At 37.7% G+C, this 15,361-nt stretch overlaps 1 protein-coding gene across 2 annotated transcripts in view; it reads left to right on the top strand.

Moving 5' to 3' along the window:
* The window catches only part of SGO2 (shugoshin 2), a 34,976-nt gene that overhangs the window by 3,487 nt on the left and 16,128 nt on the right, over window positions 1-15,361 (top strand). For both annotated transcript variants that reach the window (XM_090268357.1, XM_090268358.1), the window contains exons 2-5: window positions 4,149-4,283; window positions 6,312-6,487; window positions 7,315-7,392; window positions 14,509-14,594. In XM_090268357.1, coding sequence (XP_090124483.1) covers window positions 4,151-4,283; window positions 6,312-6,487; window positions 7,315-7,392; window positions 14,509-14,594 — 473 coding nt within the window. In that variant the 5' untranslated portion in view covers window positions 4,149-4,150. The remainder of the gene's footprint in view (window positions 1-4,148; window positions 4,284-6,311; window positions 6,488-7,314; window positions 7,393-14,508; window positions 14,595-15,361) is intronic.

A 15,361-nucleotide genomic window follows, 5' to 3' on the forward strand; every position in this document is an offset into this window, starting at 1 on the left:
GTTTGGTGGTGATGAACTACTTCCGTTTTTTCTTGTCTGGGAAGCTCTTTATGTGCCCTGTCATTCTAAATGACAGCTTTACTGGGTAGAGCAGTCTTGGCTGTAGGTCCCTACTTTTCATGACTTTGAATATTTCTTGCCAAACCCTTCTAGCCTGCAAAGTTTTGTTTGAGAAATTGGCTGACAGTCTCATGGGAACTTCCCTGTAGGTAACTAACTGCTTTTCTCTTCCTGCTTTTAAGATTCTCTCTTTAACCTCTGGCATTTTAATTATGGTGTGTCTTGGAATGGGCCTCTTTGCATCCATGTTGTTTGGGACTCTCTGTGCTTCCTGGACTTGCATGTCTGTTTCCTTCACCAAATCAGGGAAGTTTTCTTTCATTATTCTTTCAAATAGATTTCCAGTTTCTTGCTCTTTGTCTTCTCCTTCTAGCACCCCTATGATGCGAATGTTGGAATGCTTGAAGTTGTCCCAGAGGCTGCTTACACTATCCTCTTTTTTTTGGATTCTTTTTTCTTCTTGTTCTGATTGGTTGTCAGATGGGAGGGGGTTGTGGGAAACTGGGTGAAGAGGTGAGGGGATTAAGAAGTACAAATAGGTAGTTACAGAATAGCCATGGGGATGTAAAGTACAATATAGGGGGGCAAAGGGGGAAAAGTTGGGACAACTATAATAGCATAATTGTAAAGTATAATTTAAAAAATAAATGCTATGGGGAAAAAATAAAGAAGTGTAAGAGTTATCAGACATGCTGGGGGAAAGAGCTACAGTTTTGCATGGCCTCACTGAGAACATGACTTCTGAACAAAGACTTGAAGGAAGAGAGTGAATGAGCCACTTGTATATCTGGAGGAAGAGTTTTCTCTGTAGAGAATAACCAGTACAAAGGACATGAGGCTGAAGAAGGCCTGATATATGCCAGTAGTAGTGAAGTCTTGGCAACCAGTGTGTCCTGAAAGGAATGGGCTAGGGGAAAGAAGTAGGAATTCAAATTAGAGAAATGGGAAGGAGAGTAGATGGCAGAGGGACTTCTAGACCATTGTAAGGACATTTTTTTTTCTTTATTTTTTTTTACTTTGAGAGAAGTAGGAACCATTGGGGAGTTTTAGATTGTATGTACCAATAAATACAATGTAGTGAGGGCAGGAGTGAAAGTAAGGGGATAAGAGGCTATTGCCGTGATTCAGCTGAGACACGTTAGTGCCTTGTTCTAGGTTGGTAGCACTGGAGTCCAGACAAGTGGTCAGATTCTAAGTGTATGATGAAGGTAGATTGGAATGTGGCCAGAGCAACTGGGAGGACAGAGTCGCCATTAACTGAAATGGGACGGCTCTGAGTGAATCAGGTTTGAGCAGTTTGCTATGCCTGGTTTAGTTATCCAAGTAGCATTGTAAGTAGACAACTACAACTCTAGAGAAAGTCACAGAAGAGCTCCAAACTGAGGACATAAATTTTTGAGTCCCTGGCCAGATGGTATTTTAGCCATAATTGTGAAATCACCAAAGGAATGAATGTAGATAAAGAGAAGCAATCCAAGGAGAAAATCTATCATAACTTGGAAGAATCCGTAAGAGACTGAAAGGAGCAGCGAGTTAGGTAGGGAGGGAAAATCCCAGGAGTCTGGTGTCCTGAAAGCCAAGGAAAAAGCGTTTTTGAGGAGGAAGAAGAAATTAACCATATCAAATGATGCTGATATATTAAGTTAGGTGAGGACTGAGAATTGGCCATTAGATTTAACAATGTGGAGGTCACTAGAAACTTTGGCAAAAGCAATTTTGGTGGCATCATCAGAGTGAAAGCCTGAGTGAAGTAGGTTCACAAGAAAATTGGAAGCTCTGAGTTCTTTCAAAGAGTTTTTTGCTGAAAAGGGCTGCAGAGAAATGGAATGGTAGTCTGAGAATGAAGTGGGACCGAGTTTGGGTTTTTTAAGATGAAGGTAGTAGCAGTATGTCTGTATGTTGATGGGAATGATCCAGCAGAGAAGGGAAAAACTGATGATGTAGAGGAGGCAGGAAGGCATGAGATCCAGTGTACGGACCCTTGTCTAGGTAAGGCAAGCTTGGCCTTAGGTGGAAGGATGGATAGTTTACCCCTCAAAATGTGAGAGAAGACAAATGGACAAATACCGATGATAATGGATAGGTAATTGCATTTGGAGTTTTGAGAGTGTCCTTTACAGCTTGACTCAGCATTCTCAGAGAGTAATAGTGAGCCAGGACATGAAATTATCAGCTGCTAAGAGAAGTGACCCAGGAGGTGACAGATGACAAGAGCACTGAGGGATAAGGCAGCAATGGAGTCTAATGACATTACATTCAAGGATGGGGATTTTTTAGGGAAGTGGAGGAACGAATGGTCTGCAGGTATGAATTTGGTGCCGTCCTTTGGGAGGGAGGGCTATGGGAGAAAAAACAGCCACCGCCTGATAGCACTGCAGAATCCGCATCTTCCTGAGAGAGGCTGGTTCAAGAAGATGAAGGAAATGCTCAAGGAAGAGATTGAAGCTAGTGGTTTTGATCGATTGTGAGTTTCAGAAGAGTTCATGAGTTGGGCAAGGGTGAGATATGGAGACTATATTCATTTCCTGTGACTGCTGTAAAAAATTACCACAGACTGGGTGGCTTAACCCTTTGAGTGCCATGCGTAATTCGAAATTTGGATCTACATGAGAAAAAGTTATATCAATATATAACCTGATATACAAAAAAAGAGAACAAAACATAAAATACGAGTTATTCCATTGTTATTTACATTTATAGCCATCAAAAAAAGAGTCACTGGGAGTGACGCTGACACTTTGGGGAAAATTTGTCAGCGTCACTCACAGCAATGTTGGCACTCAAAGGGTTAAAACAACAAAAATTTATCTCCTCACAGTTCTGGAGGCCAAAAGTCCAAACTCAGTATCACTGAGCTGAAATCAAGGTGTCTGCAGGGCTGCACTCTGGAGGCCCTAAAGGTGAATTCATTCCTTGCCCCTTTCAGCTTCTGGTGGATGTTGGCAACCCTTGGCTTCTGGCCACATCACTCCAATCTCTGCCCCTTTCTTGTAAGGGGACCACTGATGGCATTTGGGCCTACCTAGATAATCCAGGATAATGTCCCCATCATGAGATCCTCAGTCACATCTGTAAAGACCCCTTTTCCACATTAGATTTCCACATTAGATTTAGAAGGACATGGATTAGGATGAGATAGCTTTGGCTGACCTTTTCTTTTCCCTACTGCAGGACCAAATGAGAGATGTTCAGAACTGTAGGGGGATTAGGATGAGGGAGGTGAGAGTGACCTGGGAGTCTGGGGATTCTGGTGGTGATTGACGGAGAGGGTGTAGTGAGATTAGTCCTGTGAACTCAATAGGCAGGTAGTGGTGGAGAGGTTGAGTATTAGGGGTTAGGCCGTGCAGGTGACAGGGTTTCTTCTGGATCTCAGCAGATGGAGGAAAGGAAGCTTGGGGAAGCAGATGGGGGCTTGGGAGGCTGGTTTTGTCCAAGTACATGGCTCAACATCAGTTGTATTTTCTAAGTAAAGTCTTTTCTGATCCTTTTTTTTTCCAGTTCAGGCAAAGTTAACCACTTTCTATGCATTGCATATTATATTCATTATTTTTATCATAATGTGAATATCTTCCTGTTTCCATTGTTATACTTTGAAATCAAATAGACCATGACTCTAATAGACAAAAACAAGTTTAAGATTTCCTGCCTACTTCTCCAACCCCACCCCCAAAATATGATTAGGCATATCTCTTCTGTGCATATCTCTAAGGTTACTCTTCATACATTGTATCAACAAGTGCCTGTACCCACATTGGATTATGCATTCCATAATTATGCATTCTTATACAACCATATCATTTTCTGTCCCCAGCCTAGTCTAGATCCTGGCACATTGATATAATGCAGGTCTAAATGGGGAAAAAAAGTCATTTACCTTTTTTTGGATTCTATTTTAAACAACTTTTGATTACATTCATTCTTTCAGATTTTATATGAAGTGTTTTGTACATACTTATGTACAGAAAATTATATTATTTATTATGATTGTTACTTTTTAGAATTATTTATCAGTTATACTTCTTTGTTTTATTAGTCAGTACTATAATTACCTGCCTTCCTTCCTTTTTTTTTTTTTTTTTTTCCTTCAGTGATGGAGTACCCGGTGACAGAACCTGGACCACTTTTTACCTCAGGAATGAAGAAACATGTGAAAGACAAAAGAATGTCAAAGACTGCTAAGTTGAATGTTTCTCTTGCCTCCAAAATCAAAACAAAAATAATAAGTAAGTGCCATCAGGTTTAAAGTATACTCACATTTTTACTTTTCCCTGGAGAATTCATAAGATTGTTTGGTACTATATTTTATCAAGTATAGAAAATGACTAAAATGACTATTTTTGTTAACTGAAACTTTTTTTTCCCTTTCAGACCTTCTTATTTTCTTCAACTCCTATTAGTTGAGTGGTTATGATGATTTACCCTAAGTGGTGACAGCTGAATTTTCAGCAGTGAGCCTGGTACAGCCTAAGGCAGTTACCTCCTACACTGCAAGGAAGATACCAATGCGACATTCTTGGAAAAGAGCTAAATAAGTGGTAGATTGTTTTGGCATGCTGTAGCAGTTGGACGATGGGTGATTAGAGGTGGTTGGCCCAGATAGGGTGCTATAGTGTGTGACTTTATATAGCCAAAGCTCATTATGAGGGCACTGAGCACTTTACAGATAGGGTTTCATGGATTATGGGATTAAGATGTAAAGACAAAAGATATGGGGAAAACTCCCTAAGACAAATTTTCATCACTTTTGAAAATTATCTCAATGGTTCACACCCCTCTTAGCAGGAGCAGGGAAGGTTTCCTGCTGGTAAGACACCTGCGAAGCGTAACTATGTGCCTGATGAAATACCCAGACCTTCTGAGTATCTTTAAATCAGAATGTTTCTCCTATCCAGGTCTCTAGGGCCATGTGGTATATTAGACCACCCTGTATAGTGGCTATTTCCTGTTGTTATGAAGGAATATCCTGAGTTTGAGGACTGCAGCAGGAAACGGTTATTGTCCTTTAGCTTATGGAAATCCTAAACTGGTTCTAGTCTGTTTCCATTTACTGTTTCAGAGGTGGCCCTCTGAAACTACTTTCTCTGAGCCAGAGATAAAGTACTTTTTTAGGACCCTGTGTTTTAGCTGCCCAGATTCTCCCCGAGTATTTAAAAAATATTATTATTATTTTATAAACATTTTTACATACACTATACTTTTATTCAATGGCATGCGAATCAAAATTATGAAAATAAGAATATGTTCTAGCCCTGGCTGGTGTGGCTCAGTGGAATGAGTGCTGCCCTGAGTACTGAAGGGTCACTGGTTCAGTTCCCAGTTAGGGTACATTCCTAGGTTGCAGGCTGGGTCCCCAGTTGGGGGCATGCAAGAGGCAACAAATGGATGTTTCTCTCCTTCTCTTTCTCTCTCCCTTCCTCTCTCTCTAAAAAAAAATCAATAAAATCTTAAAATATATATATATATATATATATATATATATATATATATATATGTATGTTCTAAGTGTACAAAGGGAGCACACTATATTTAAGGTGAGATTTACCAAGGAACTCACATTACATTTCTTTCCTAACAGCAGGAAAGCATTTCTGATTTAAATTATGTTTACATAGTGCTTATAAAGAGGAGGGGCCAGGTTTAGATTGTAATAGATGCCCACATATAAGAGGTAGGATTTGGGATGGAGGTATAATATCCCACAGAGTTTAGATGATCTATCCAACATTATAATTAGTATGCTCCTTTTCACTCAAGGTTTCAAAAAATGGACTTTGGGAGCATTAACTAATTTTGTTCAATTCTGGAGCCACAGACACTGGCTTTAAATTTTTCAGATTGGCCACCCTAATTTCTATGGGATATCTCCAGTTAGAGCTGCAAGATCAGCTTCTCCAGTTCTACCTCTTAGTCAAAGACAAAAAGCAAGGTAGGGCAGCAGGTATCAAGATTTAGTTTTTCTGATTGACCTCTTTATCTAGAATGCTGTGTCTGCAGAAGAGTCCTCTTATTCCTAACTCTGTTCACAAACATTCTGCTTTCCTCATGTCTTTTATTTATCATCTAGCTAGCTTTTATTTCTTCACTTCCAAACTCTACATTTTTCAAAGCTGCATCTCTGTCATTCTCTTCTTGTCCAACCTTCTGTTAAAACTTATAAAGTGAAATGCATTTCGTCTAAAATAGTTTTATTAAGGAATATGAAAGTTTATTAAGGTATATGTTCAATATTAACTATTCAATTTTTTTTACAGACAATTCTTCTATTTTCAAAATATCTTTAAAGCACAACAACAGGGCATTAGCTCAGGCTCTTAGTAGAGAGAAAGAGAATTCTCGAAGAATTGCAACTGAAAAGATGTTATTGCAAAAAGAAGTGGAAAAACTGAATTTTGAGAACACATTTCTTCGCCTAAAACTAAATAATTTGGTATGGAAACTGTTATGTTTGAATTCTAAATTACAACTAAAATCTTAACTATATTATTACAGAAGCTCTAAAAGTGTTTTTCAACTCTCCAATTGTGAAAAATTATTGAAAGAGTGTGTCATGTTTATGGACAAACTGTAATAAAATAGATGTCTTAAGTCTACATTCTAAATATGTAGTTGTGGCTCTGCAAACCCATATAATACCTTGATTAATCATTGATTGCTTATCATAAGCAAAGCTTTGTGCATTGATACATTTTAATAAGATGGATGTAATTCCTCCAATGAATTGAAAGGAGGGGAGTTCCCAGAGTGTTTATATTCTCCTTTAGTCCCAGAATTTCACTGGCTGCAAGCCAAAGAGAATGTAGTCGTTTCTTTTCCTTCCAATTTCCGCCTCTGTTCATAGATAGGGCACTAAGATCCAATGATTAGCTAGGCTGCAGCTATAGATCTAACTCTAAAATTAGTAGAAATTAATTTTAAAATGCAGAAATGACCTTCTACACTTGAGAGTTAAATTCCTGTGGCTGACAAACTTTTTTTACTCGCCATGTAATATGTATTATTATAAGAAGATAGAAAACTATAGAAAATTTATAGTTGATAGTATAAAAGCATTCAAAACATATGTGTGTGTGGCTATTTGAACTCTATAGTGTAGTACTTTTAATCTCAATGTGATCGCAGTTTTTAGCCCAGTGTTACCTTGTTTATTTTCTAAGTCTTTTCAACTGATTGTATTCATAAGTCATAAATGTATGGTATAATAAACTCCAAATATTAATTGGTTAAAAGAGGTCTTTCTTTTTTTTACTTACACAGAATAAGAAGCTTATAGAAATAGAAGCACATGTGAACAATAACTTGATAACTGCAATTGAAATGAGCACTCTTTCCGAGGTAAGTAGAATTGTGTATAAGTAATTTTTTAACATTACTGAGAATAATTGAAGTAACATCAGTGTTAGATCTTCATATCTTAAACTTTGTGCAAAGGAATGATGATAATATTAATTTTAACCAGCTAACAGAACATTATCGTTTGATATAATTGGTTATTGAAATTTTCATATAAAAATTAGGTTTTGATTAAAAGAAACACAGGATTAGACATCTTAGTGGAACTTAATGGCCCCTAAACACACTAAAAAACATGGAAGAGCCCTGGCTGGTATGGCTCAGTGGATTGAGCGTTGGCCTATGAACCAAAAGGTCACTGGTTCGATTCCCATTTAAGGCACATGCCTGGGTTGCGGGCAGCGTCCCCAGTTGGGGGTGTGCAAGAGGCAACCAGTCAACCAGTCAATGTTTCTCTGCCTCTCTTTCTCTCTCCCTTTCCCTCTCTCTAAAAATAAATAAATAGAGAGGGGAAGGGAAAGGCAAAGAGAGGGAGAGAAACATCAATGTGTGGTTGCCTCTCTCATGCCCCCAACTGGGGACCTGGCCCACAACCCAGGCATGTGCCCTGATTGGGAATCAAACCAGCGACACTGGTTCGCAGACCGGTGCTCAATCCACTGAGCCGCACCAGCCAGGGCTAAAAAAACAACCATAATTTTAAAAAACATTAAAGATATTAGTAGAAAGGTAGTATTTCAAATTAAAAAAGCATTTGTATTAGTAAAAAGGATGGACAGGTGGCTCTCCCGCTCAAGGAGCACGCCTGCTCCTTTCCCTTCCCCTTCAGACGCCTTACCTTTGCCTTTCTCCTGAGCTCCAAGGGCCCTTTTGCCTCTGACTTGTTTCTTGAGCCCATGCAGCCCAGCTGGCTCATTTGTAGTACCTCTGTAATTTTCTAAATAAACTTCCACTTATAATTTGAAAAAGGAAAGAAAGATGGACATAATTGAAAAACAAAGGGAAAAATAGAGAAAGATCCTACTTTATATCATTCTCTAAAATAAATCCTAGATGGATTTAAATGTAAAAAGAGGAAATCACATAAAATGAGAAGAAATTACAAATGAATTCACAGTGGGTAGGAGAGACCTTTCTGTACCTAGAAACAAATATAAACCATAACGGAAGTTATTGATGGATTTTCTTTAAAAAAATTTTTTAGAAGCTACAAATCATAAAAACAAAAAGGTATTGCAGATGAGGAAAATTAAACATGTGACAAATAAAGCATTAATATTAGTAGTTTAAAAGCTTTATAATCTTGCACGAGGAAAAGAAAATCAATAAAAAATCAGGAAAGAAGGACAAAATGTTAGTGAAATTAACTCAACTTTTTAAATAAGAAAAATAATTTTTGAAGGAATAACTAATGATAAAGCAAAATATATATGATATATAAACTGAAGGTGAGAAAAGGCCCAATTGTAGATAAATTTCTTGGTAGCTTCTGGAGACAGTTTATTGCTTCAGAGGGTGGCTTTTTAAGTGGGATTGCCTATACTTAGATCCCAGCTCTGCTACGTCTTGCAGTTCTGTGACCTTGGCCTTAAACCTTTGAACCTCAGTGTCTTCATCTGCATGGTGTGACTAATGAAGAGTTAGTGTAAGAGTTTAATGTGGCTAGCATGTGTTCTGGCAATAGAATGAGTGCAGTAAATGTCAACGATCATTACTTTTAATTGTATATGAATTTTCCTGTATTTTCTAAATTTTCTGCAATTCACTCCTTTAAAAACTTTTAAAAATAAGTCTCTTAAATGCATAGTCTTTGTGGTTAGAAGATACGAACTCTTTCAACCTATGTGTTCAATGCTTAGCTCATTTGTCAGAATTTTTATAAAAGCTAGTCAAAAAATAGGTATTTTATTGTTTAACGTAGTCCACATTTGGGTGAAGGATCTATGAAAATGTCCCTGTGGAATCATGTTTACAAGAGGTGTAGTTACTACCATTATAAATTTGACACCTGGGACAACCAGTGAGCAGAGGTGTTGCACCTTACACATTTAGCACCCTCTAAGGCAGTGGTTCCCAACCTTCCTGATGCCGCAACCTTTAATACAGTTCCTCATGTTGTGGTGACCCCCGACCATAAAATTATTTTTGTTGCTACTTCATAACTGTAATTTTGCTACTGTTATGAATTGTAATGCAAATATCTGATATTCAGGATGTATTTTCATTGTTACAAATTGAACATAATTAAAGCATAGTGATTAATCACAAAAACAATATGTAATTATATATGTGTTTTCCGATGGTCTTAGGTGACCCCTATGAAAGGGTCATTCAACCCCCAAAGGGGTCACAACCCACAGGTTGAGAACCTCTGCTCTAAGGAAAGGAGATACTTTTCACTGAGTGGATGGGTAGGAGAGCCAAGGACGGGGCTTTGTATTGTTAATCAGCTTGCAGGGCTGAATTGAATTGCTCTAAACAAATTACTAAGACCACAGTCAGATACAGCAGTGGGGAGTGTAGAGTCTGCAGGAATTAACTTAGTAAGAGATGGAAGCTAATTGGCAAGATGTGGAAGGGCAGAAGATCATACACATCTCAAGGAACTTTGGAGAACAGAAAAAACATTGCTCAGCTATTTGTTATGACTTACATGATTTAAAGCTCCTTCCCCCTATTGTCTCTTTTAAAAAATCTTTAGTAAAGTCAGTATTGTTCTCAGGTGCTTTTTGTATGGTTCTCTCTGGAAACCTTAAAAAAGGGCTGAGATCAGCATCAGGATTCAGGGCAAGTCAAAAACAGATGGTGAGTAGATGCAGAAGCTGAAGGATGAAGGGACAGCATACAACTTTGGTTTCCACTCTCTTGGACTTATTTGTTTTGGGTTTGTTTTTTGTTTTTTTAGATTTTATTATTTATTTATTTATGTATATATGTAGTTATTTATTTTTGGAGAGAGGGGAAGAGAGGGAGAAACGGAGGGAAAGAAACATTGATGTGAGAAACATCGATTGGCTGCCTCTTGAAGGTGCCTGCCTCTTGAATGCGCCCAACTGGGGACTGAACCCACAGCCTAGGCGTGTGCCCTGACCTGGAATCAGACTGGCAACCTTTCGCTTTGTGGGGTGACGTCCAACCAATGGAGCCACACCAGTCAGGGCTCTTGGACTTACTATTTACAGACTAACTTGCATATCAGGTTTTGAAATCCCTTTTCTTTTTAGTTGGGGGAGGGAAGGAAGATCGGTAATGTAGACATGTGGTTCTAATATCAGAACAATATAAAATATATAAAACAATGTCTCACACATGTTTCTATTCTGTCTCCAGCTACTTTCCTCTTTGTTCTCCTTTTTTTTCTTTACACTTTATGCAGGTAATTGCTTTAGTCTCTGCCCTGGCTGGTTTAGCTCAGTGGATTGAGCATCGGCCTGCGAGCTAAGTGTCGCTGGTTCGATCTTCCAGTCAGGGTACATCAGAGAAGGAAAACTCTGACTCCAAAAAACCTCTGCTGCCTTGCGGCATGCCTCTTCAGGGGAAAGGCTAAGGGAGTAAACCCCGACAGAAAATCCGGAGCCGGAGTCCCTAAGGCGGTTTGACGTTGTAGTCAACACCGGCAACTCCTGCGGCGCACCTGAAGCCAAGCTGTATTGACTCCGTCTTTCCCTTGGACCCTTCAGCTGCGAAGAGGGGGGCGGTCTGCTGCATGGGCAACAGCAGACCCTCCATATCACCCTGCCCAGGCTCTGTAGCTTCAGCTTCACTGGAGAGGACACTCCAGCGTCATCGCAAGATGTCGATTCAACACGGGAGGAGACAGATACCGTGTCACTCCCGAGTCGGACTGCACAGCCATTCTCGGCGGTGCAGATAGACTCTTAAGAAGCTACACCATCGTCTCTCGAGACGGACGGCTGCCGCCGCCGCCGCCGCTTTAGTCTCTTATATTAGGGCAAAAGCTTATTAAGTATTTTCTTAATTTTCTTTCTTCAACAAAATATAGCATTAGCATACTATAGCAATTATTCTATGCCTTTTTTTAATGTGACATATCTTGAAGATCTTTGATAATAGGGAATGCTTCCTTACTTTTTTAGTGCTGCTTAGCATAGATCTAGAATGGACTTCTAATCTATTTAACTTCTTGGACACTTGAGATGCCTTTTGCTATTGGCTCAAGATGCAAAGATGTTATTACCCACCTTTAAAAAACAAAAAACCTCTTACTCCACTTAATACCCTCCACCCATAGCTACTATCTCATTTTCCTCCTTACCTTTTTTTGCAAAATTCCTTTTTAGCACCTATGGCAATGATCATATGGTCTTCTTTTTTTTTTATATATATATGGATATGATGGACTTATTTTAGTCCCTTTCCTAATTTTGCAATTCCGGAATAAATTTCAGAAATGATTTTTTTTTTTTTAACATGCTGCTGAATTCTTTTTGCCAGCATTTTGTTTAGAAATTTTTTATTGTTATTCATAAGTGAGGTTTCTTTGAAGTTTTCTTTTTGTACATCCTTTAAGCATTCATGAAAATGATGTATATACTAAACTCATTTTAAAAATTTGGATCTTTTCCTCTGCTCTGGAAAAATGATTATTTTTTCCTCAAAGGTTTCATAGAATTCTTATGTGAAACCATGTGGACCTGGGTCTTTGTTGGTGGAAGTGGTTGTTCTGTTAACTTTATTTCTTCTATGGATGTTGGTTTGCTTGGGAAAATTTCTTTTTCTCTTTTGTGGTCAGTTTTATTCAATTATGTTTCCTTAGAAAATTATCTCTTAATCCATGTTTTCAAATTGATTTGCATAGAGTTGACCAAGTAGTCTGTTAATCTTTTAATTTTGTCTGTGTCATATTTCCACAATGACTAAATTTTGTGTTGAGCTTTTCCCTGTTTTTTGTTTTGTTTTTTTCTTTTAAAAGAGTTATGTTTTGGATTTGATTTTGAATTCTACTCTTTTGGTGTTAACGACTTATTAATTTTTGCTTTTACCTTCAACAGTAAGTCCTTTCTTCTGTTTTTGTGTGATGTATTGTTACCTTTCTCACTTTGAGTCAAATGCTTGTTTTTCATTCTTTCCTACCTGTAGGAAAAGTGTCGTTTCTCTTACACTGCTCTCAAGACTTTTGTCTGTCTTTAGTTTGAGAAGTTTGAATATGCTGTGTCTTGGTATAGATTTCTTTGAGCTTATCCCCTTGGGAGTTCACACCACTTGAATATGCAGATTGCCTTATTGTGCCAAGTTTTGGGAATTTTCAGCCATCATTTCTCCAAAACTTTTTGTTCCTGCCCTCTCTGACGTGAATGTTGTATTTTTGTTATAGTCCCACAAATCCCTGATCCTCTGTTAATTTTTTTTCAGTCTCTTTTCTCTGCTCAGATTGGGAACGTTTTATTGTTCTTCTTCAAGTTCACAGATCTGCCTTCTCCTCACCCCCGTCCTACATTTTGCTGTTGAGATTTTAGTTTAGTTAATTATATTTTAATTAATTTAGTTATAGTTTTAAATTTCCATTTTATTGTTCTTTACATTTTCTATTTATTTGCTGAGACATTTTTTCTTTGCTGAGATTTTCTTTTAGTTGTTTTGAGCATGTTAGTAATTGCTTATTGAAGCATTTTTATGATAATTGTTTTAAAATCCTTGTTATATAATTCCAGCATCTGTGCCACCATAGTGTTGGTATCTGCTGATTGCCTTTTCACATTCAACTGTAGGTTTTTTTTCTAATTCTTGGTATGATTAGTTTTTTTATATACAGCTTGAACGTTTTAGGTACTAGAGTATGAGACTCCAGATCCTTTTTAAACCTGTTTTAGCAAGTTCCCTTTGACACTTTGCCTCAGGTAAAGGGAAATGCCACCTACTGCCAAGTAGGGGTCAGAATTTAAGTTCCCCACTCAGTCTCTGTTGATACCCTGGCAGGAAGAGGAGTCTCCTAACTGAGGGTGGGGTTGGGAAGTCAGGGTGATACCACCTAGTGCCTCAGGACTTGTATGGCCTCCGCTGACCTGAAGACTGGGAGAAATTTGAAGGCGGAGGCTGTTACTGTTATAGAGCAGTGAAAACCCCTGCATTCATCCTTCATTGATGCTGCTGTGGGGGAAGAGGTCTGCACTCATTCCCACTGGGTACCACAGCTCTCCCTTGGCCTTTTCTGACAGTACCCCTGGTTTGGAGAAAGGTGGCCTTATGATATATAGCCTGGTAAGTGTGGAAGTCTAGGCTCCCCATTTGACTTTTGCACCTGTGCCAAAAATTAATTGACCAAATATGTCTGGGTCTATTTCTGAACTCTGTTCTATTTCATTGATCTATTTATCTGCTTTATTTTTTAATTTTTATATTTAAGTATATTTGTGTTTTTATGCTAATACTATGTTGTCTCAATTAGCACAACCCTTCACCTTTGCATTCTATTTCAGAATTGTTTTCGCTATTCTAGGTCCTTTGCATTTCCATGTGAATTTAAAAATTAGCTTGTCAATTTGGCCATACCCATTTCTATTGCAGGTTAGCACTGCAATAAGAAAACATGGTTATGCATTGCTTAATTTTGTGGTCTTTATTAAATAATTAAAATATGTCCAGAAAACATGTGAAATTTTAGCAAAATAGATAAGCAAAAAATTTAAAGCTACATTAAAATCACCCAGACTTTGAATTTTAAAAGACCATTTAAAATATGTATTATAAAATCCAATAACATATTATGTAATACTTAGGTAGACATGAGTGTATTTCATATACAGTTGACTTTTGAACAATGGAATACTGTGGTTAAGGGTACACACTCCCACACAGTCAAAATCTGCATCTCAGTTAAGTTGGCCCTCCACCCAGCCACGAATCAAAAACACTGTATATGTAAAGATATCCTATGTGCGTGGTTATACACATGTGTATTTATTCATATGCATAGGAGAAAGTTTGAGAGGTTATATCTTTGAATGGCATGATTAGGGATGAACTGTGTTTAACCTTATCACACTATTCTGATTGAACGATTAAAGACTAATGTAAGAATTGTTCTATCACTATTGGTATTCTTATATAATTTGGTGCTTTAATAACAAACATGATTTGATGAGATTAGAAGTTTTGTTCCTTTTCATTTTCTGTATTTTTTTTTTTTTTCAAAAATAGTTCCATCAGAGTCCCCTTCCATTGCCAGCCAGCAAGAATAAACAACTTAGTAAGCAATGCAAGTCAATACGTCTTCCATTTGCCAGGTAATTGCTTCAAAACTTGATTAAATATTAACTCGCATACTACTACTAAGTTGTACTTTGAAAGTTTTTCTTTGGTTTGCTTCCCTGAAAAATAGAAAAACATTTAACATTAAAGACATACTTGTTAACATTGTGCCAATAAAAGAAATTGAAGACATACTATAATAGAATTTAGTTTTACGTTTTGAAATAATATTCAGGTTTTTCGTAGACTCCAGAAAAGAAAGAGGCATGGATAGACCTTTAGTTACATGAGTTTAAATTACATTGGTTTAGAGTACTTAAATTTGTATATAACACAATAATTGTTGGTGTGTGTTGTGGAATGTTTGGGTTTCATTAACCTGTAGTTGCCTACTAAGGTAGGAATGAGATGGTTTGTCATGTCTTGCTCAGATTGTATCTCCAGGGCTCCAAGGAAACTTACCCTCATTCAATAACTAAGTTCATCTGTAGATCCTACTACTCCTGAGTTCTTTTCTTTCTTTTCCCTCAGGTCACCACTGGCCTCATGTTTTCTGTTGGCTAAATCTGATAATTTTTCTACCTTTATTAACTTGCATACTACCCAAGCTTTAAAATTAATTTCATTGCTGTTCTTCTCCTGACTTTGATTAACTTGATTATAAGATGTAGTAAACAACTTATTTCAAGCTTGTCATGTTAGACAGCCTCTGAGGTCTAGAGAGGTAGAATGACTCAATGAATTAATAGCACAGACTGAAATCCTCTTCTCTCTTAGACAGTGTTCCTTGGGTTGTGTAATT

This window comes from Furipterus horrens, unplaced genomic scaffold (assembly GCF_987537825.1).
Source record: "Furipterus horrens unplaced genomic scaffold, mFurHor1.1.pri manual_scaffold_1, whole genome shotgun sequence".
In the NCBI taxonomy this organism is placed as follows: Eukaryota; Metazoa; Chordata; class Mammalia; order Chiroptera; family Furipteridae; genus Furipterus; species Furipterus horrens.